The 23,983-nt window shown below is 47.6% G+C and overlaps 1 protein-coding gene across 2 annotated transcripts; it reads right to left on the reverse strand.

The window, feature by feature from the left end:
* Positions 1-22,594, reverse strand: ITGB1 (integrin subunit beta 1; the record flags this gene model as incomplete). Of its 2 annotated transcripts, none has more annotated exons than XM_080716885.1 (15): positions 1-66; positions 5,581-5,747; positions 9,254-9,486; positions 10,998-11,220; positions 11,399-11,637; positions 12,350-12,549; positions 12,685-12,825; positions 14,523-14,612; positions 14,904-14,999; positions 15,454-15,609; positions 17,004-17,242; positions 18,432-18,602; positions 20,074-20,296; positions 21,713-21,798; positions 22,528-22,594. In XM_080716885.1, the coding sequence occupies 15 exons, from the start codon at positions 22,592-22,594 to the stop codon at positions 1-3; spliced, it is 2,397 nt and encodes a 798-aa protein (XP_080573011.1). The 2 variants fall into 2 exon arrangements, with proteins under 2 accessions (XP_080573011.1, XP_080573010.1); XM_080716884.1 differs by lacking the exon at positions 1-66 and adding an exon at positions 4,682-4,756.
* Positions 22,595-23,983: the final 1,389 nt, after the last annotated feature.

The following is a 23,983-nucleotide window of genomic DNA, read 5'->3' on the forward strand; positions in this document are numbered from 1 at the left end:
TCATTTCCCCTCGTACTTAGGATTGACCACAGTTGTCACGGCACTCTTATAAATGGGATTTTCACCCTAGAAAGAAAGAAAGAGACAGAAAACATTACTTACTCTATTAAAAGCATGTAGTGTTATTTTACAAAACAAAAGTTACCGTCATTTTCAGAGGCCATTACCATGAATTTTTAGAAGGCGCTAAGAATGGCTTAGCAAAGATAAAAAGGAAGGCACTGCCCTAGAGTCTAGCGCTGCCCCGATTCCTTCCTCTACTAGAGGCTACTTCACAGCACAGAGCACACTGCGTGGTGACGTAGTGGAATACACTTTAGTAAAGACGGCCACAGTCCCCACAAGTGGGCACCAAGCCACAGCAAGATCCAAACACATACTGACAGAGATGTTTTAAGCAGAAAAATAGCATACAATCGTATTTCTGTCCTCGAGGAAGTTACAGTTTGCTGGTAACAGACATGACTGGGCACTCTGGGGCAGTACAAAATAGAATTATGTACCTAACGTGGGACGGTTAACTATCTGAGAAGATTAGGAACATTTTTTATAGTGAAACTGACTACAGAAAAATTACTGGAAGGCAAACAGGAATATTTATGTAGGCGTTTGTAAGTTTGTATGGGAAGGGGGCGTATGTTTTCAGGCGTATGGAAGAGACAAGAGAAAGGGGCTGCTGAGGCATCGGGGCCGGGAGGCGCTGCACCTGGAGGTTGGTTCCTGAGACTCCAGGCGCACGAGCAGCAGCGCCACAGCCCTTGCGCCCGACGCCTTCAAACACTGCGCGATCTGGTATCCACACATGGAGGACCCGCCCTCAGCAACACGCCCTCTGGACGGCAGCCTCTCAATGCCAGGCTCAAGTGAGCTCCTCGTGACACAAACACTGCGGGAGACGTTTCCACGGGGATCCTGACAAGCGCCTTCTTAGGCAGAGCCGAGGGACGGGGCTGGCACACCGCCTGCCATCTGCACGGGAGGCTGCACTCGGGAGGCCCTTCCTTTCAGGTAGGTTGGGGACCATAAGTTATCATCCAACTAACTTCCTGTAAAATAATAAGCTAAACTAATATTTAATCTTTGGTTGGGGACAATAAATTATCATCCAATTAGCTTCCTATAAAATAATAAATAAAACTAATATTTAATCCTTGGTTTGGGAAAATAAATTATCATTCAACTAACTTCCTGTAAAATAATAAATTAAACTAATATTTAGTTTTCCAGAATTATAAGGGAAGGACAAAAACCAAAAAATAAAATAGAAAAACTCAAATATCATTGATGAATCCAAAGTATAATTCATAGGGAAGAACTTACCTTTGGAAAAAAGTTCGTTTGCCATATAAACAACAATTTTATTATTTCAAAGTCCATCCAAACAAAAGTGTAACATGCAAGGTTAGAGGTAGGATTAAACTCATTGTCTGTATTAGACATCAGTTTAAATGGAGGTAAACTAAACTAATTCAGATTAGTTTCTGTCATTCAGAGTGCAACCCCACTCAGCAAAATAACAAAGCATATGTCTATCTAGGAAACAAATTATACGCTGGGACGCAGCCATCTGTGCTCAGTACAGGTGGCCCCAGTGCTCACTGCAGAGTGGCCAGCAGTGGTGACTATAGAATCCATTCTATAAAATAATATACTAGAGCTGGGCGTGGGGCGCACGCTTGTAATCCCAGTTCTTGGGAGGCTAAGACAGAAGGATCGCAGGTTGGCAGCCAGCCTCAGCTACTTAGTGAGGCTCTCTGCCACTTAGTGAGACCTTGTTTCAAAGTAAAGAATAAAAAATAAAAAAATAAATAAATAAATAAAAATCCAGGGCTGGGGGTGTAGCTGGGAGGTAGAATGCCCCTGGGTTCCATCCCCAGCTCCACACACACACAAAATAATAATTATACACTAGATATGCCTTAGCTGGAGGAGAGCTGGAATCCACATTTAAACTTCCGTAAGAGCAGGGGAAACAGCCTAGGTAAGTCTTTCAATTTCCTTTAAAGGCTATAATTGATAACTGGATGTTTCTTTAAATATACCTACATGGTAGTTTTCCATACCAAATTATAGTACTTGCTAATGAAATAATTAATGACTGGCACACCTTGGTCCTATCCGAAAAGTGCTTTATAATCCACAATTTGTTTTAATGTCTTGATGATTATTCAGAAATTTTAATTATTAATTTCTACTTCATTTTTTCTTGAGAAAACATCTTGACTAATCTCTAGCCATGAATTTTCTTGGACTTTACTAGTTCATAAAGAAATTTTTATGTAATATTTACTTCTTGAATTATATGAAATGATCATTTTGTTAAAGGAGCATTTCTGCCAAAATTTAAGCCAATAATATAAATATTAGATATAACTAGTAATTATATACTGAGAATTTCCTTCACAGCACAATTAAAGAGCAAGGGTGAAAATTTCACCTCAGTAAAACAAATTGAAATTTTTTCTTACGTGAGAAATAACCACACAAATTGTCAAAATATTTTTAACCTACAAAGAAAATAGTATGGAGACAAAAATCCCAGTAATTTTGGGATTTTTGTCTCCATACTATTTGGCTAATCAGTTTTTCTCTAAAAATGACTTTCTGTAGAGTATTAGGTAAGAAAGAAAAGATTGTATCGATTCTTAGACTACTGCAAAAATGTACCAACTTGCCACTACATGAATTTGCCAGCAGATTAAATTTTATAGAAAATCTACTTAGAAATAAAAGAGATCTGTGCATCATGACTCCTGCACCACTGGTACTTCCTGTAGCCCTTAAAACACTGGACGTTCCTGTATAGTAGGCTTTTATTCAGTGTCATTTATAAGTCCATTCCCAAGAGCGTCAATAAAGTACGTGCCGTGTTGGCCTCCGTGCTGAGTGACTCCCCAGCAGCATCAGCCCCAGCAGCTGTGTGAGCAGCTGAGAGGCCGTGCTCTGGCACTCTGCCAGTGACTTCCTCTTCCTACCGAGGGCAGGGGACGCAGCGCTGTGAGACACATGGCTGTACGCACAGCGGGGAGGACTGAGCAGGGCCCAGGGCCACACGCCGGGGCTGGGATCTCACTCTCCCACTAATAAGCCACCTCTCCCTCCTGTGCCTCGGCTTCCCCGTGTGTGAAACAGGAATGAAGAGTTGGTACTATCTTCATGATTAACATTAAGTCAACTTAGACCAAGAACTGAGCACCGTGCCTGAGACACACGGAGCACCCGGGAAGTATTCACTCTGATTACTATAATAATCATGCCGGCACCATCTCTAAGCTATACCACCAGGCTGGACCTGCAAAGAGCCAAGCTGGACGGGAAAGAGAGAACAGTCCTGCACTATCAGTCAGGAGTCTGGTTAAAAACACAACCTGCTTCTCAGAGTTTCAGGGCTTATACAGTCATATTAAGATACCCTAGCCAGTGTGGTGGCGCACGCTTGTAATCCCTGTGCTTGGGAGGCGGCGACAGGAGGATCGCTCTGGTTCAAAGCCAGCCTTGCTGGCTTAAGAGACCCTGTTTCTAAAAATATAAAATAGGTCTGGGAGTGTAGCCCGGAGGTAAAAGGGTTTCCAGGAACCCCAGTACCACCCCCCCCCAAAAAAAGGTACCCTGGAAGCACTCCAAAAAAATCCAGATATGAACAGTTTGAATAAGTGTAAGAAAGAATTCAGCCCACTACTGATGAAAGAGAAAATGATAAAAACAGGTGTCTGGGTAAAACATACATTCAAAATAGGTTGCCCATGCTTGGAGAACAGGGTTAAGTAAGCCTTTCTACAACTATGAGTTTTCATCTTAAAACTGCGAAAACACTTTTTAAAGTCTGTTATAAAAAAAAATTTCATTCTTAGACATGAAAATTAAAATCATTTGTAACTAATAAGAAGTCCATGCACACATACAAAAAGTCTTCTAGCTTTTAAATTTGAAGTTAACAGTCAAGAACTAAAACATATCACGTATGGGGAAAGGAGGAAGCGGGGTGGGCCCTGGGGGAGCTCACCTGCAGCAAGCATGTACGCCCCTATCAGACTGCACTTCAGTATGACACGTGACCACGGTACCCCAGTGAAAGCACATGAAAACGTTTACATTTTCTAGTGGTCGTGAATCTTAAACTCTTTCTAGAACCAACAAAAATGATCCTAGAGTTGTAAAACTATATGAACATCTTACCACATTACATTTGTTTTTCTATTTTACACTTTGGATTTTGCGCTCATTTTTAAAGATTCAATCCTAAAACTTACACACAATAATTATAATGCCCCTAGGCATAGTACTGTCCTGAGAATTAGAGATGAACCGGAGTCCGTCGCCAAAAGCAGTCGCCCACACACCGCTTCCCGCCCACCAGGTTCCGGCAGGAGCAGCAGCGCTGGGAAGCCCGGAGAGTCGGCGCTCTTGTGCTCGCCCAGGAAGAGCTGGGGTCCGGCCTAGGTCTGTCTGACTGCAAAGCACATTCTCCTCTCACTGCAACACAACTGCTGCTTCTATACCATATACTTTATTTTAAAATCCTTCTAAATGCTAAGTTAACAGGCAAACGGAGAAGCCACAATTCAGCCATGTAACTACAGCCAGACTTAATAAGAGCAGCAGTGGTAGAGGGCACCCGGTGCAGTAAAAGCGGTAACTTCACATGCAAAGCGAGAACGGGAAAGGAAATACGAACGGCAGCTCAGAGACCAGCTTTACGTCCATAGTTTGGATTCTTGAAATTATTAATAGGACTCTTGTAAATCGGATTTTCTTGCTGAAGCAAAAGAAATAGTTTCTAATGACTTCATCAGAAAGTTGACATTTATAGTGCTTAAAACACTATAAAAGAGAATTTTTACTACTTCTACACTCCTGAAATTCGTAACTGTTTAGAAACCCAAGCAAACTGTAGTAGACTGAAAATGGCCCAGATTCATTTATAGTTTAAAAGACTGAAGACTCTCACTGTCTTCTTGTATCAGAAGATGAGCAAGGAGGCCTGCCGGCTGGCCACCCTGCCCTCTGGCCCTGCCCTCTACTGTAGACACTGAAGGCTACCAGGAACTTCCAGACTCAGCTTTTAGATTTTCTTACAGTCACCCATCACATCCAGACCCCTTGCTCCCTCTTTCTGGTCAACCCTTTCTCCCACTTCAGCTCCCAGCAGCCACTAATGTGATTTCTGCCCACGGGTGACCTTTCCAGATGCAAAGAAACAGAATCATATTACTGAGCCTTTGGAATCTGGCCACTTCAACCTAAGGTTCATTGTTTTAAAAAAGACAAAGACCCTTCCACTAAATACCTTGTAATACATATAACATGCTTTAGGATTCTATTTTATGTCAGACAAGAAGGTCAAAGGGCAGATTAAAGAACTAAAAATACTGGCCAGGATACTATACATTCTTACAGTGACTTGTTTCAATGATAGATACTTAGGATGCTTTCTGCTGTACATTAAATGCAAATTCTCTGATACAGCGAACTTCTGGGGGGATGAACTTCTTACAGAAGACTTGATTGGCCTCACGGTTATAAAAAGCATCACATTTACTTTGGGAGCCGCCTTGGCTTGTTAGGTGTTTGACAACTTACCGTGTCCCATTTGGCATTCATCTTCTCCTTTTCAAATTTAGCAAATTCCCTCCTGTCGTGAATGATCATTAAGAGCTTCCAGATGAGCAGCAACGCGAGGCCGATGAGGACAATCCCAGCGACCACGCCCGCGACGATCGGGATGATGTCCGGGCCCGTGGGGCAGTCTAGGACACAGAGGTTTGACACTGAGTGGACGAGGAAGCCCAAATACCACCCCCAAGAGCCAGGCAGCCTCCCGACAGACAGGAGTGAGAACCCAGGAAAGACAGGTGTGTACTACCCAGAGAGCCCACAGAAGGCCAGCCGGATAAATAAGGGAACTTACAAGTTACCCCACACAGCATCCATAAGCAAAAGTCTTACGATTTTTTGGTACATGTATATATTTATTTCTACATAGTGGATAATGCAAATGTTTTCAATGTCACTTATAATAGCATCAAAATCCATCAGGTTTATGTATAGCTTTAATAACACTTACACAATATATGCACATTAAAAATTACTCAACAGCCAGGTGTGGTGGCACACTTGTAATTCCCCTACTTGGGAGGCAAAGACAGGGGGCAGCAGGTCCTCAAGGCCAGCCTGGACAATGTTAGGAGACTCAGCAACCGAGCGAGCCCCTGGTTCAGACTAAGAAGTAAAATGGAGCTGAGATTGTGGTTCAGAGGTAGAATGCCTCTGGGTTTGATGCCCAGGACTACAGAAAATAGGACACGCAGAAAAAATTAGCACACGATAAAAGAAGTCACGGATGTGAATGAGATGCAGGGTGGTGGGAGCAAAGGGAGGGCCTAGAAGTGAAGCCACGCATCACGCCGCCCACTCCGACAGCGAACACGAGCTGGGACGAGGTGGGCTCTTCCCACTGGACAGGACAGCCGCGTGCAGAAGACGGAAATCAGAGCCCTAGCTCCCACCAAAACCAACTCTAACGGATTCCAGACTGAATGGGTCAACTCACAATGGACGCGAGACCTGAAACTACAAAACCACGTCGAGAACAAGGGCAGCGCTTCAGGACACCGGGCCAGGCGCGAGTTTAGGAAAGAAAGACCCGCAAGCACAGGAGGCAGAAGCCAAGGAGACAAATGGGGCTACGTCCAGCCACAAAGTTAAGAGAGCATCGAGAAAACAGAAGAAAATTGTTTATAAATTGTACATCTGACAAAGAGTAAATGCGGTGTATATAAGGAACTAAAAAATTAATGAACCAATGAGGAAATGGGCCATAGCCCGAAGTAGACATTCCCAGAAGACACACAAGTGGCCAGTGGCTATGTGGGGAAATGCTCAACATCACCAACCATCAGGGAAATGCAGATCGAAATACGATGACACCACACCTCTCCAGACAGGACCACTAGTAACAGGAATGCAAAGGATTTCCAATTCTGGCAAGGATATGGAGAAAAGGGAACCCTGCACACTGTTAACAAGAATGTGAATTAGTGTAGCCATTATGGACAGTATGGAGGTATCCCACAAATTAAAAATAAGGTCAGGTGTGGTAACCCACATTTTTAATCCAAGTACTTGGGAAATTGAGACTGTAGGATCACAGGTTCAAGACCAGCCTTGGGAGCTTAGTGAGACTCTCGGCAACACAGTGAGACACTGTTTCAAAAGAAAATGGCTCGGGGGTAGAAAAGACCAGCACCCCCCCACACACACACACACTCACACACAGACTAACATATATGATCCAGCAATCCCACTACTGGGGTATATCCAGAGAAAATGAATTCAGTATGGCACAGGGGTATCTGCACTCTACGTTTTTACTGCGGTTCCATGCATAATAGCCAAGAAACAGAGACAGCCTAAATGCCCCTCCACCGATGATGAATGGATACAAGAGGATGTCTTATATATACAAGATGGAGTATTAGTCCACCATAAAAAATGAACAAAGTCCTGTCATTTGGAATTGGAGTTAAGTGCAGTATGGCAGGAGAGAAAGACAAGCACCACATAATCTCACTCATACATGAAATCTCAAAGAGTTGACCTCACAGAAGCTGAGAGGCGTGGAGGTCAGCAGAGGCTGGGAGAGGGTGGGGCAGGCAGGACTGGGGAAGGCAGAGCAGTGAGTGCTAGGCTGCAGAGAGCTCTGAGCTGGGGAGCTGAAGGCAACAGTAATGATGCTGCATCTTCAGGAAGCTACAAGACAGTGCACGGCAAGTTTTCACTGTAGAGAAGTGCTGCTTGAGTATAGACAGCCTGACTTCAACATCACAAAACACACCTGCACGAAGACATCACGCTTGCCCCATTAGCATAGAATCCCTCAGTGAAGAAATTAAGTTAAATGGAAAAAAGAGGCTACTTATGAAGCTATGAGACAGGGTTGTCTGGCTGAAGGACAGGCACGCAGAACAGAAGACAGAAGAGAAGCAGGTGGACACACAGGCCTCCTCCACGCAGGTGCGGGGCTGCGCGGCTGTGCAAACCGAGCCTCCACCTTCCACGAGGAGCTCAAGGCGAGTCACAGGCTACCTGCAAAACCAGACGCCGGGACGTCTGCCAAGAAAACACAGGAGGAACCTGCACGCTCTTGAGCTAAGCGAAGAAGTTCCTAGATACACGAGGAAAAAAGATCCAAAGCCAACAAACTTGGCAAACGAGCTTCCTCCACACTGAGGCCTCAGGGCTGGGGGGCGCTCACGGTGCAGTGCTGGCCTCCTGTGCTCAGGGTCTGGGGTTCCATTCTCAGCAACACACACACACACACACACACACACACACACACACACACACACTCTCACACACACACAGTCACACACACACTCACTCACACTCACTCACTCTCTCACACACACACACTCACACTCACTCACACATGCACTTTTCTGGTATTCAAAAGATATTCCTAAGAGAATAAGAAGACAAGGAGGTAGACATTGGGAAACAATATCTACAAAACACCCATCTGATAACACAAGATCACAGAAACTTTCAAAAGTTTGGCAGTTTCTTACAGAGTTAAGTATATGCTCTACCATATGCTCCAAAAATTGTTAGAACATTCCAAAGAACCTACAAAAAAACGGTACTAGAAAAACAGAGAGGCATGGTGGAGCATGCTTGCAATCCCAGTACTTGGGAGGCTGAGGTAAGAGGATCGCTGTTCAAGGCCAGCCTCAGTTACTTAGTGAGACCTTGTTTCAAAATAAAGAATAAAAAAATAGGGCTGGGGGTGTAGCTCAGAGGAAGAATGCCCCTGGGTTCCATCCCCAGTACTGGAAAGAAAAAAAAAAAAATGAGAGGAAAAAAAACACCTCATATCCTGAGAAGTTGAACAAATTCAATAATACTATCCTTAGTACTTTATCTTTTCTATTACCCGAGGTTAAGTCAAGCTCAAATTTAAGTACCAATAATGGTCACCTGTGGTGAGCACCCCTGACTGTCGGGCATGGTTCCGAGGACAGACGATTGCATTCTTTAAACGCTCCATTCAGAAAACGGAAAACCTGACTTTTCTTTGCTTTATTTCATTTATAGTTCAACATTATTTTAACCTGAGAGGAAAAGTTTCTCAACTTGAACCTAAAATATCAGCTGGAGACTGCTTCTGGGCATTAGGAAACCTGACAGCAGGCCTGATGGCGGAAACCAGGCATAAGAGAATAAGAAGGGCTTTCTGCGATTATCCAATTCCTACCTGGCGTCTCCACGACGTGGACGGTGGCTTCGCCATTCCCGTTCACCGAGTAGGTGAAGTAGAACCAGCAGTCGTCCACATCCTTCTCCTTGCAGTGGGAAAGGGGGTCAAACTGCCCCGGCTGCGGCAACTTCTCCCGACTTTCCACCTTGGTGAGGTTGAAGTGCGAGCATTCCTGGGCACACGTGTCTTTCTTTTCTCCTTTGTTGAAGGCTCGGCACTGAACGCACTCTCTGTGAAAGCCCGAGTCGTTACGTTTAAATGTGTGAAGATGAATCAGTGTGCAAGGAAACCATGACCAAACAAAGAGGCCCTGAGCAAACTGGAGGGCCATGCTACATTTCTGGTTGGGAGAATAGACAGAGATGCTAGTTTCCAGTGGCTGCAACCACACGCTGCTATCACTGGCTAAAGCCTGCACAACCCTGGCTCGCGAGCCCCAGCGGGAGGAGAGAGGACAGGGAAGGGGGCCTCGGCACATCCTGACCCCTACAATGCCCACTAATGGACTGGTGGCACAGCACCAGGAAGCACCAGCTGCGCCCTCTACTGGTCGGGCGAAGATACCTCATCCAAACAGGCTCCAGGAAATTCAAAGTTATCAAAACTGTTTCCGGGACCTGCTGCGGGAAATTGCTTGGGACTTGAAAGCGATGTGGCTTCTAGCTGCAGGAGGAGTGAGACCTATGCGGTTGGCCTTCCTAAAGACATCACCCAGCTGGGCGTGGTGGCACACCTTGTAATCCCAGTACTTGGGAGGCTGAGACAGGAGAATTGTAGGTTCAAGGACAGCCACAGCAAGTAGTGAGACTCATCAACCTACTGAGACCCTGTTTCCAAACAAGAAATAAAAAATCGGGCTGGGCGGTAGAATCGAAGGTAGAATGCTTCTGAGTTCAATCCCCAGTAACACACACACACACACACACACACACACACACACACACACACGACATCACCCATGTGCTGACCGAGCACAGTGTGAAACAACTACACCACAGACACCCAGCGACCGCGTGGTCCAGAGGAAGCTTAAGAAACCTGTGGTGCGGAGAGCCACTTCCTTCTCCAAAGGGTCAAGACATTTTCTTTCCCTCTTATTGGTAGTTGTGAATTTTCCTCCACAGAGTTAAAAACTACCCAAGTATATGTCAAAAATGTAGAAAAACACGAGCCAGCAGGCACTGTGAGCCGGGATGTGGCTCAGTGGTACAGCGCTTGCCTCACACACGGGAGGTCCTGGTTTCAATCCCCAGTAACAACAATGAAAAGACAGCAGCAGTTGCCGGGCGTGGTGGGCACGCTTGTAATCCCCGCGCTTGGGAGGTGGAGACAGGAGGATCGCGCAGGTTCAAAGCCAGCCACTCTGGCTTAAGAGACCCTGTTTCCAAATAAAAATATAAAATAGGTCTGAGAGTGTAGCCCGGAGGTAGAAGGGCTTCCAGGAACCCTAGTACCACACACACACACAAAAATAAATAAATAAATAAAATAAAAAAGATAGCAGCAACTTAACAAAGGTGCCACGTGAGCTCAATTATATTGCAAATTCCCATCAGAGTAACAGTACGGGTTTTATACGGTATATTTCCACCTCAAGCCACGGACACCTCCTACTGAGAAAAAAGCCTTAAGAAAGAAGAGTGGGCTTCCTCATCTTCCTCGTAGCAGGCGTCTTACGTCCTAGTGACGATGAGGACACGCCCTGGTCTATCCCACCCGCCCTCCGGGGCTGCGGACTCACTTGTGTTCGGCACAGACCCCGAGGCAGGTCTGGCACGTCTCGCAGGTCTGCCCCTGGAACTTGGGGTCAGTGCACTTGCAGACGCCGCACTCGCAGATGCCGCGGCCGTTGCAGATCTGCCCGTTCCCGGCCATGCAGGGCGCGGTGTCCAGGGAACAGTCGCACGCGCTGCCGGTGTAGTTGGGGTAGCATTCACACACACGGCACCTGCAAACACCATTGCCTGCGGGGAAAAATATCGTCCCTCGAAGTCATGGCCAAAAAAGGTCAAGACCACGCCAGGAGCCCAAACGTGAGAGCAAGCCGCTGCAGGGAGGCGAGCGTCTCAAGTGGCCATTCCGCACCCGCTCCAGGTAAACTCTGCGCACCCGAGGCCCAGGCCGCCCGGCCGCCTTGCTCACCACCGCAGATCAGGCCGTTGGACCGGTCACAGTTGAAGTTATCGCACTCGCAGAATTTGCCAGAGTAGATCTCGTTGGTGTTGTCCCTCTTCCTGCACACGCACTGCCCGCACACGCACTCCCCGTTGTTGCTGCAGATCTCCGAGCTGTTCTCCTTCCTGCAGTACGCGTCCATGTCCTCGCTGTTCACCTCGTCCGTGCTGCACTCGCAGTGCCGCCCGACGCGGCCCTCATTGCACCTGAAGGAAGACTCGCAGTTGCAGCCACGCAAAACTAGCCACTTAGCCAGGCGTGGGCGCGCTTGGAATCCCAGAAATCAGGAGGCTGAGACAGGAGGATCGTGGTTTGCAGACAGCCTCAGCTACTACGTAGTGAGACCTTTCGCAAGTCAGTGAGAACATGTTTTAAAATAAAGAATAAAAGAGCTGAGGGTGTAGCTCGGAGGTAGAATGACCCTGGGTTCCATCCCCAGTTCTGCAAAAACAAAACAAAACAAAACAATAACCACTTAAAATAAGTCACAGGAGAGGAGACAAAAATGAAGAGTCTCTGCAACTCTGATCAATGTATAAAGCTGAGCCAGGTGTGGTACTACACACCTGTGATCCCAGTATTTGGGAGGCTGAGACAAGAGGATCGCAGGTTCATGGCCAGCCTCAGCTACCTAGTGAGGCCCTGTTTAAAATAAAACATGAAAAAACATAGAGCTGGGGGTGTAGCTCGGAGGCAGAACACCCCTGGCTTCGACTCCAATAACACCAAAAAAAAGAAATGTGCCTGAACAGTGTGCTGAGGGTACTTTGTGTGTTATTCCAAAGCTTTCATTTCGGGGTCAAGAATAGTGTTCAGAAAAAAGACCATCAAACTCGTTGTGTGGTGGGCTACAGTGCTTGGAACAAATGCGTTCCAAGCCGAGGTCCTCCCTGGGAATCCCCACGGCGCGGCACTCACCGGCAGGCTCCACACTCGAAGGTCCCGTTGCCGTCGTGGCACAGGGGGCTGGCGGGAATGCCTGCGCTGTGGCACGCGCACTCACAGATGAACTCCAGGACGATCTCCACCTCCTCCGTGAAGCCCAGGGGCTTGATTTTAATGGTTTCTGAATTTTTATTGGAACATTTATTTGCGGTTATGCTGATTTCAAATTGAACCTTGAAGGAAGAAACACTACATTAGCAACTTGGCAATGAACACAAAGGGCACTTGCAAGCGTTCTTCAGGTTAGACACGAGGCTCGCTCACGGACAAGCAGTTTCCCCTTTTGCAGGAGGTGCCCAGCGCCCTACCTCGTCTCCAATGGAGATGTTGGAGCATTTCCTGCCGTTCTCCCCTGTCCCGTTCACCCCGTTCTTGCAGTAGGACTTGTAACTTATTGTCACTCCTTCTGGTAGTTTGCTGTTCTCCAAGATAACTTCTGAGGAAAGGGACTAAATGAGAGACCAACCGTGAGTAAGAAAGTTACACGACACGCTGCCCTGCAGAAAACCAGCGGACCAACGAGCTGGAGGAAGAGCCGCTTCAGGAAAATACTCGGGAGCCGGTTTCCATGGGGTGATTGGGAAACACAGAGCCCAGAGCAATGTGTTCCGACGGCCACAAGTCCAACCTTTACTCTAATACACACGACTGAGAAGAACACTTCTGTCTTAATTATTCAGGGAAATATCAGGAATCATATAGCTCGGAGTCCTGATATTCACTGTGGGAGACTCTCTGGTTCCACCCCTACCAGACAAGTATGGAGCAGAGTAAGCGATTTACTGCACAGTCTAAGTACAAATTTGCTTAGGACCAGTGTAGCCCTGGTAAAGAAAAAAGAAAGGAAAAGAAAGAAAAGAAATGAAGGAAGGAAGGAAGGAAAAAAAGGAAAGAGAAAAAGAAAAGAAAGACAACGCCTAAGGGGCTGGGGTTGAACTTAGTAGTAGAAGGTTTGCCTGACATGCCTGGGGGCCTGGGTTTGGTCTCCAGCAATGCTGGGGGGGGGGAAAGAATCTTTAAGAGGGAAGGATTTGCTAAACACCGCGGTACATGCCTACAGTCCCAGTACTTGTGAGGCTGACACAGGAGGGTCTCACATCACAGGTTCAAGGCCAGTCTGCCATTTAGTAAGCAACTCACTGAGACCTTATTTCACAGCAACTTAGACCTTATTTCAAAATAAAATATAAGAAGGGGTTGGAGGTGTAGCTCAAGGTAAAATGCTTTTGGGCTCAATCCCTGGTACCTAAAAGAAGAGAGGGAAGGCTCGAGCCAGTGCTTGCTTACTTGCAGGATGAGCGGAGGGGCAGCAGAGGCGAGCCACCTCTGCTCACACTCCCAGGACAGGAGCGAGGCCAACGCTCTGTCCAGACAGACGGAATGCGAGGATGGGGAAGACACGGGACTGGGCTCCTCTGACCCTCTGCAAAGCCTCTCTTTGGGAGTCAGGCCTTTCCAAGGCACCTGGGGGTCCCCGAGGCACCAGGTAAAAACTTCCTAAAATTCAACCCACGAGACGGTTGTGCAGGGAGTGCACACAACAGTGACTAAATCTGCTAAAAGCCTTCTGATTAAAGTTAATTTCAACCACTAGTGAGAGGGTGTCATTAACACTGCTCTGAATTAAGCTCTAGAAGAGCAAGACAAATCCTTCTTCGTGCCAATTCCTTCCATATCCAAGGAAAGAATACTACTATAAATCCTTCCAAAACAGGGAAGTCACACGCGTAGTCACAGATTTTTGTATTTTATGGTATACATGTGTGTATATGTCCTCCGAATATATGACAAGAAAAAAATGGAAAAAAGAGCTTTTCTAGCACAATTCATGAAAGCAGAGAATCTATAAAGGACACTTCAGGGAAGAAAAAGATTAGGGCAACCTAGAAGTCTAAACCTGAGTGATGTCATCTCTCGTTGCTTTCCGACATAGAAACAGATGCTCAGAGATTCCCGGATGCCTCGGTCACGGCTTGGCTTTGCCTAGGCTCTTTTCATACGACAGCAAAGCTTTTCCTGCACAAACTGAGGTTTGCTGTTGTTGCCTCACAGCTTACTAAATTGTGTATAAAGGAAATTCTACGTTTTTTGAGCAAAGCATTTGTAGGATATTATCCAAAATGGATCTCACTTAAAATGTACTCACGTTGTAGGCATCAATGATCAGCTGAATTACGTTGCTGGAATTTGCAGACAGGGTCCCTACTGCCGACTTCGGGATCAAATTTTTCAGTTCCTACAATTCAAAGAAAAAACATGGGAAATACAAATACCAATCTAACCAATCAGAGTGCACTGGGGAAGTAGCACGTATCTTCACGTATCAGTTCTCTACACATTTCCTAAATGTCTCTAGGAGTCAAACCCGCAAGAGGCAACTTAAAGTTTCATGGTATGTGACTAAAAATTAATGTGAATCTCTTTTGTGAAATTCAGTCATGCGCCTACATTTCAATTCAGACATTTAATTTTGCCTCTAATGACTAAATAAAAAAGCCAACTTTCTTTTTACCTCACACATATTTACCTTGTACACAGGTTGAAACTCTTCAGTCACTGCAAAAATCGTCTGAATGTTGTTTTCACTGAGCTTCTGGACGAGGTGAGCAATGGAGGGATAATCCTGGAAGCCAAGAGTATCCTTCAGTATACAATGGCATTCTAGGGCTCAACACTGTTTGAGGATAATAGTGACGTCTTGGGGTAACTGCATGGCTTATATGAGAGTATACACAAGAGCACAAAGGCAAATAGTTGCAGAGGCAGGAAGTATGTGTATGTGGGTTTCTACCCCCCAGCCACTGGGAGCACTCAGCACAGAGCACCACCGCCTACGCCCCAGCCACTAGGAGCACTTGGCATGGAGCACCACCGCCTACCCCCCAGCCACTAGGAGCACTTGGCATGGAGCACCACCGCCTACCCCCCAGCCACTGGGAGCACTTGGCATGGAGCACCACCGCCTACCCCCCAGCCACTGGGAGCACCTAGCATGGAGCACCCCTGCCACTCCCCTGCCACTGGAGCACTCAACACGGAGCACCCCGCCCGCCCTGCCGGCCTCCCTCGGTGCTCACGTAGTAGTGGCTCATGGTGTACACGTCGTTTTCCAGGTGGCACCGGCCGTCGTTGGGAAGGACGATGCCGCCCAGCTTCCCATCTCCAGCAAAGTGGAAGCCAGCGTCCGTGGAGAATACCAGCAGGCGCGTGACGTTCCTCCAGCCGATCAGCGACTGGGGAGAAGAGGGTTTCGGTGCTAAAGTACGACACACAGCAGGGCGCCATAATGTTCTTCCCCTCTCCCCGGACAGGCTCCAACTGCACTTTAACAGAGTCTGTATTCTTCTCTCTTCTCTCAAGTGCTGACGACCTTGCTGTCGCTCTGGCTCTCGGCGGCCACCCGGGCTGGGCTTGTGCAGCCTGCGCCGTCCACCCTGGCTGAGCCCTGCCAGTCAGCAATGCCTGGACCCTGCCTTCCCCACTGCGGGGCCTCACCCATCCACCCACCACCTCCAGCTTCTCTGCCCTGAGCCTCCTTTATCGGCCTTCTGTGTTCTGCCCTCCTTCTTTTATTAAAAAATGAACTATAGCCAGGTGTGGTGGCGCACACTTGTAATCCCAGCACTCGGGAGGCTGAGACCAGAGGGTCGTGGTTTGCAGACAGCCTAAGCTACTTAGTGAGGCCCTCTGCAACTCAGTGAGACCCGGTTTCAAAATAAAAGAATAAAAATTAGGATAGGGGGTGTAGGTCAGAGGTCGAATGCCCCTCAGTTCCATCCCCAGACCCGCAAAAAACAAAAAGAAGAAAAAGAACTGCCAAGCCTTGCCCTGCTGAATTTCACCCATTCTAACCCCTCACTCAGTACTATGTATGTGCTCACTTATTTATTTGCCTCCTTTTACTTTTTTTTTCTCTAGCTCTGTGAAGAATGTCACATATTTGATCAGGGATTGCATTCTATCTGTAGACTCCTCGAGCTTCCTGCATTACAGTACGCAGCCGGCCAGCTCGCAGTCTAGTAGGGCCATTCTGATGTTCTTTCTATCCAAGAAGACAGGAAGTTCTTTTATTCTGAATTACTAAGAGAGAAAAAGACATGCGTTCCACAGATAATGAGTGGAAGATAGCAAAGAGAGAGGCCGTGAGGTGCTATTCCACCCCAGCACTTTCAAAGTTCGTGGCGAGGCCTCAGATAACACCAATTCTACTTCAAGTACACAGCCAGAGGCCAGGACTCTCGGGGCCTCTTCCCAAACACTGGGGACAGGCTCAGGCTCAGCAGCGCAGTGCCTGTCTGCTCTACAGAAGTGGAGCCTGACACAGATGGAGAGGGACACCGAGCCCTCCAGGGGCTGGGACCCAGTTAAGTAGAGCTAAGCTGCTCCACTGTTCCAGATGGTCAGCTTTCCGGCTTTACAAACTCTGAATGAACTGCCCGCCTGGCTCTGAGGTGCACTATGACAATCGCGGCGCCAGGTTATTCAGGGCTGAGTCTCTGGGCTTCCGCGGTGTAACCTAATGATATGATGATAAAGGCTTTCTTTTCTCTCCTAAATGGTAGAAAAACTGCACTTAATATTTACACAGTACAAATGATATCTCCAAGTAGAAAACGAGTGCACTTACGCCACAAACTGCAACCTGCATGATCGCATCGAAACCACCTTCCGGAGAATCCAAATTCCCAGATATGCGCTGTTTGCCCACAAGGTCATTAAACACCTCTCCTTTATCCGTGAGGCTGAGCACATTCTTGTAGCTAAAGGGGCTGGTGCAGTTCTGTTCGCTGGTGCAAGGGTTCCTGAGCTTCGCTGGGGTCGTACTGATGTACGGCATCACAGTTTTCTCCACAAATGAGCCAAAGCCTGGAGGAAAAATGGATGGATGGATGGAGAGGGCTGGGAGATAAACTTGCATTGTTTGAAGAAGTATGGCATCACATGGAAGTTGCTACGGACCAGTGTCTGAACCCCAGAACGCCCTGTTGGAAGCCAACACCAAGGTAAACAATGTTAGGAAATGAAGTCTCTGGGAGGCGCTGGGCCTGTGAAGCCGGGACACTCCCGTCAGGATCCGAGGCCTCATGAAAGAAGCCCCAGCAAGTTGCCTTCCTCCCCTACCAGGAGAGACACGGCGGGAAGGTACCACCTCTGAACCAGAAAGTGTGCCCTTGGCAGACCCCTCGGCCTCTACAACCACAAAAAATCAATTTCTATTGTTTAGGAGCTACCCTGTGTATGGCATTTTTGTATAGCAGCCTGAATGGGCTGAGACGTAGCTCTGTCTACCCACTTTAAAGATAACCCACATTCACTTTCTTAGCATATTAGCTCCCAATAACAGCATGATGAGTGAAAAGTGAATAAATGATAAAAGACAGATGATTGAAGGAAGAAACAAATGAACAGGATGGATTTCTGACCACTTCGGCAAAGTCGCTTGGTGAGAGCTGCCGGTCCTGTCGCCCATGTTTGCAGAAGAGAAGAGACCGTAAGCAAGGCTAGTTTGTACACTTCGCGTGGACCTAGCGCTGGGAGGCAGCTGGGAGGCTTGGGCAGGCTGGAAGGTCTTTCCAACACTATTTTTTAGTCCCTGCTGGACCAGGAGCGGAAAGGCGCAAGCAGGAGCCCACTTGGGGATGCATGAAATGAAGAAACAGGTCCAAAGGAGGTCGTAGGAAGAGAACCCAGGTGAGCAGTGAAATGAGGCTGGACAGGCAGGCGTGGTCACAGGAACTAGTAATGGAACAGAACTGGGGTACCTGCACATGTTCGTAAAATAAACCAACCTATGAACGGGCAGAATCCCGTGAACGCAGCGTGGGCTCACCAGCTGCGGGCACGCTGTGTCAAACGCCACGTCAGCAAGCGCAACAGGGGAGACTGAGGCGGGAGCAGAGTCGGATGTGTGACAGGGTACGCAGGTCCCTCTCAGAAGAGGTTACAAGCGGGCCTACTGACCTCACAGGTACGTGTGACGACAGAGGAAATAGAATGGCCGTGAGACGCGCCACGACCCATTAGTAGGGAGGCTCCGCCTCCCCGACACGCCCACCTATCCTGAAGTCGGAAGTGATCCTCCTCATCTCGTTCATCAGGTCTGTCCCGAGACTCTTGACGTTCTCCAAGTCATCCTTCATGGAGTACGAGAGGTCCATCAGGTAGTAGAGGTCGATGGGGTAGTCTTCGGCCCTCTTGAATTTCAACGTGAACTTCTGGGGCTCTCCTAGGTAAGCGGAAGTCAGAAAATGAAGTCAGCTCACCAGCAATGAAAAGCATATGAGAAAAAAAAATCTGAATTACATTGTCAACATAAAGGATTACAAGCATGCGCCACCACACCCGGCAGCATTCAACTTTTACAACATCTGAGAATCCTGTAAGTACTTGATTCACTCAACAAACATTTAAAACACGGGGCCTCAGGGAGGCAGACAGTATCCCCGATGAAAAGTAGGAAAGACGGTCGATTCTGCTGGTATGGAGGTGGCGCGTCCCCCACAGGCCCCGGTGTTAACAGCTCAGTGGCCAGCGTGGCGCTGGTGGGAGGCGGCGGAACTCTAAGTGGTCGAATAGGAGATTTCAAGTGAGTGGGAGTGTGTCTTGGGGGACCCTGGCCCCTCAACACAGGCCCAGAGGCCACGCACAGACTGAAACTCCAAAACCAAGAGCCAAAATAAACCATTCTTTTATAAGAATATATATGTGAAATATAACTATTTCCAATAGTTTAGTAGAAAGCTCACTCACACAAATTTCTAATTATGAGATGGGGAAACAGAACACTGAGCTGGACATGGTGCAGCACACCGTAATCCCAGTATTTAGGAGGCTGAGACAGGAGAATCACAGGTTTGAGGTCAGCCTCAGCAATAAATAAAGCACCAGGGATTAGACTAGGGGGGCAAGGCAGAAGACAATCTAGGGTACAACGGACATTCCGCAACTTAGTAATACATGATAAAAAAAATCTGTAACAGGGTGCTGCTCTAATATGCAAGCGAACAGTATGGCCTGAATTTTACCTTGGGAATCCTGGCAAATATGTTTTAAAAATGAGCTGGACGGGGTGGCACACACTTGTAATCCCAGCATTTGAGAGGCTAAGACAGGATGATCGAGGTTCATAGACAGCCTCAGCTACTTAGTGAGGCCCTTCGCTACTCAGTGAGACCCTGTTTCAAAAAAAAAAAAGAATAAAAAATAGGGCTGGGAGTATAGCTCAGGGGTAGAATGCCCCTGAGCTCCATCCTCAGTACCGAGAAAAAAAAAATTAAAATTAGGTTGGCGGGGGTGGCGCTCTGCGGAGCAGGTCAGAAGCTGAGGCCCCAGAGCGGGGTCATGGACAGGGGTGTGCCCATTCCGCTCTCCCGTGAGACAGGACAGGGAGACAGTGGAGAGCACACCCTGTTGCTCTTGAAACCCATTGAGTCTCATTAACACTCCAGAATCTACTAGGATTTGCTTCTGACATCAGGAACCTCTAAGCCGAGTCAAAGCACCCGTGTTTACAAATACAGGTCTGCGGAGATGGAGGTGCTCAGATTAGCCGTCGAAACTCCGCATGCAGCCGGGCGTGGCCCAGCGGTACAGCAGCTGCCTGGCACACCAGAGGCCTCAGGTCCGCCCCAGGTCCAGGGGAGCCACGACAGACACCCGCAAGAGGAAAGGCGGCTGCGCGGAGCGGGGCCTCCTACCTGAGCGCAGCTGCAGGACCAGCTGCTGCGGCTGGATCTGCGTGATCTCCTCCGGCCGCAGCTTCCCCGCCACGCCTTTGCTCCGGTCGGTCACGTTTTTATTCTTCTTGATGCTCTTGGAGCCTCTGGGGTTCTCTATGTCATCCGGATGGCAGCCCTTCTTTCTTAAGGCTTCTAAGTCATCGCATCGCGCAGACGTGGGCATTCCTTCTTGTAGAAACGTCTAAACAACACACAAAATACCGCATAAACCAACCAGCCTTCTTACGCCATCAGAACTGCAGCGACACAAAGCACAAAATTCACATGGCGTCCAGTGTACTTCCTTTTTGACTCCGAATCAAAAAGTAGTGGGCTGGGTGTGGCGTCGCATGCTTGTCGTCCCAGTAGTTGGGAGGCTGAGACAAGAGGATCAGGGTTCGCAATAGCCTTAGCTCCTTAGTGAGGCCCTCACAACTTAGTAATACCCTATTTCCAAATAAAGAGTTAAAAATAGGGCTCAGGGTATAGCTCAGAAGTAGAATGCCCCTGAGTTCCATTCCCAGTACTGCAAAAAAAAAAAAAAAAAAAAGTTTTGAAATAAAATTTAAAAAGCTCCTATTTTATCTTTCAGATGGTCGCACCAATCGACATGTCTCACCAGTTACGGCCACAGTTAGGCCCTGGTAACAGGATCCAAACACCTGGGTGAGGATGTAACCAAGGAGCTCGTGCTTCCACACGGAACCGCCAACCATCCCCTTCCCAGCCTGCAGGAGTGCTGCACTCACGGAAACCCAGGTACAGAGGCACCGTGTTGGGCAAGGCGCAGAGGTGCTTTTAAAGCAGGTCAAATTCAACTCCCAACCTCAATAGGCTCATATCAAGGTGAAGATCAACCCTCAATTATTGCAACACAAGCAAAATTAAGGTTAATTTATACCTCCCCATCACTAAGGGGGATCTAAAACAGTCAAACTAAATGGCTAGGTTTTTATGAAAACTTATCAAACATAAATATAGTATGTGCCACAAAGATGAGGTACCTATGTATTTTGTTTATTTTATCTTATTCATTTATTTTTGTGGTACTGGGGATTGAACCCAGAGGCATCTACCTCTGAGCTGCACCCCCAACCCTATTTTTTGTTCTTTATTTTGAAACAGGGTCTCACTGAGTTGCAGAGGGCCTCACTAAGTAGCTGAGGCTGGCTGCAAACCTGCGATCCTCTAGTGTCAGCCTCCCAAATACTGGGATTACAAGAGTTCGCCACCATGCCTGGCTCCTATGTATTTTTAATATATTTTCAAATAGCTTCACTAAGATAAAAAAATAGGAAATTGATTTCACCACTTATGACAGATCTACATATAATAATACAGCTCCAACGTTACTGATTTGCTTATCCCATGTCTTCAAAACTCTGGCATGTGCTCACGCTGTAAGCAATGAGTTGTACGTCCAGAGCTCGCGCACTCGACAGCTGCAAAAGCCCAGTGGCTGCTATGTTGAACGTCGCAGTTCTGACGCGGTTCTGACACGTTACTCAACACGCATTGAGTTAAGCGGACCTTCCTAGCCACGACTCCCAAAGACGCGCCCTGGACAATTCTTAATGGTCAGACGGAGGAGAGAGAGGAAGGGATTGGTCTTACTTACTACATTTGTGCACCACCCACAGTTTGGCCCGGCTTGGATACATTCTCCACACGATTTGGCATTTGCTTTTAAACATCTATTTTTATCTGTTGTGGGGGGGAAGAATAGACCGATTTACTTGAAGTTTCAGAAAAAAAATAATGAAAACTCAGGATCACAATGACAAAGAAGGCAAATACATATAAATGTTAAATGTGAATGCTCTGACCCAGTTACAAAGCTAGGACAGACCCCGGTTCCCTTGGCAATGGAAGCCTGGGGGACATGATTCTCTTGCCTCTTACACCGCAGGCCAGGTCCATTAACCTACAGCCCACTTACCATTTTTAGATGACTTACTTCTTTTTTTTCAGTACTGGGGATGGAGCCCAGGGGCATTCTACCTCCAAGCTACACCCCCAGCCCTACTTTTATTCCTTATTTTGAAACAGGATCTCGCTGAGTTGCAGAGGGCCTCAGTAAGTAGCTGAGGCTGGCTGCAAACCGCGATCCTCGCGTCTCAGCCTCCCAAAGGCTGGGATGACAAGTGTGCGCCACCTCGCCTGGCTTAGATGCCTAATTTCACAGTCTATCACTAGGCTCGTATGAATGTCATGCGTTTCCCATAGTTGGATAAAGGATTATCGCTTCTCTGTTCCTAACAGCAAGCCCACCCCGTCTTCCCTCAGTTTAGTATGTGGGAGAGGGGTCGCTGCAGGGCTTGGAGGGGCAGCGGGGCCTACGATTGGAGTTGGGTTTCCCACAAATCTAACTGATCAAGAGTAGAACAGGAGAGCAAGATACAAAGATAATGAGGCAAACTTTTTTTGTTGTACCTGTTTGGCCAAACACGTAGCAAACTGAACTGAGCAGTCCAAGGCAGAGAGCCAGTTGTAAGTTCATCTGAAATATAAAACATGTATCATTATATTAAGAAAACAGGAAAGAAACAAAGGAGGCGTTGCCTATAACAGGCTCCACCCCTGGTCTTGTTGGTTTTGTAAACAGAACTCACGCGGACCCCTCCCCAGCCCTGGCGCCCTGCGCCTCCCTCCCCAGCCACCTGCTTCGCCTTTCACCTGTTCTGAAATAACTTCCACGCCAGATGCCCAGAATCCATTCCTGCGTTCTCTAAATGTCTTAACGTTTCATTAACAGTGCTCATAAAAAGAATAGTGGGCTGGGGAGGCAGCTCGGTGGTCGAGCGCTTGCCTAGCACGCATGAGAACCTTGGTTTGGTCCCCAGTACCAAAACAATAAAATTAGGAGCCAGGTGTGGTGGCGCACGCTTGTAATCCCGGCGCTTGGGAGGCGGAGACAGGAGGATTGCACAGGTTCGAAGCCAGCGGCTGGCTTAAGAGACCCTATTTCCAAATAAGATATAAAATAGGTCTCAGAGTGTAGCCCGGAGTACCACCAAAAAAAAAAGAAAAAAAAGGAGAAAAAACAAACAAAGCATTATTGCTGGCCGCAGAAGCAGCTCAGGGGTAGAGCACTTGCCTAGCTTGGCAGGGGCCAGGTGGGGGGATGGGAAGGAGGGAGGGAGGCAGAAGGACCCAGCATTCCCCACCACCAGAGGGCAGGGTGAACGTGTGCCCCGTGCCACCCCACCTCTGCTCCTGTGGCTCTCGGGCGCCTAGACTGGCACATCCAGACTAGACCCTAACCCTAACCCTAACCGTATTGCCCCTGTTGCCTCAATGCTCTATGACAGTTTGAACAAACTTTTGAAACTAGGAATGTAGTCATTTCAGGGTGAAGCCAACATCAAGGCCCTGCAGCTGTTCTACATGTACTCCTGTTACTTTTTCTCTTTTTAAAGAAAATCAACTATGCATGCACTTAGTAAAATAGTCAGCTTAATTTTTTACACTTTCCAGATCTGCAAACGAGACCAAAGCAATAATAATAAACGGAAGGAGGACCTATGAAGACTCTGAAGGAGTCCTGGGTGCCTTCAGAATCGCACAAGAACATGAAGAGAGCAAACATACGTCCCCCAAAAGTCTAGCTTTATTAGTTATAAGTGTACACGTACACACACACACACACACACACACACACACACACACACATACACCAAGAAATAAAAGGTGAACTAGCAAGGAAAAATTAAATGGCTTTTTTAACTCCTCAAAACTCTACGAGAGACGGCTGCAAGACCAACGGGCAGCTCTGCAGACTGGCCTGCCTGGGGAGGGCGGTGTGGCAGCCTTTGGACACAGAGCAGGCCTGGTTTGTTCCCTCAGAGCTCAGGCATGGAAAGCACAGACCCAGAGCGGGAAGGCTCTG

The sequence above is a fragment of the Muscardinus avellanarius genome, assembly GCF_963383645.1.
Source record: "Muscardinus avellanarius genome assembly, chromosome: 20".
Classification (NCBI taxonomy): Eukaryota; Metazoa; Chordata; class Mammalia; order Rodentia; family Gliridae; genus Muscardinus; species Muscardinus avellanarius.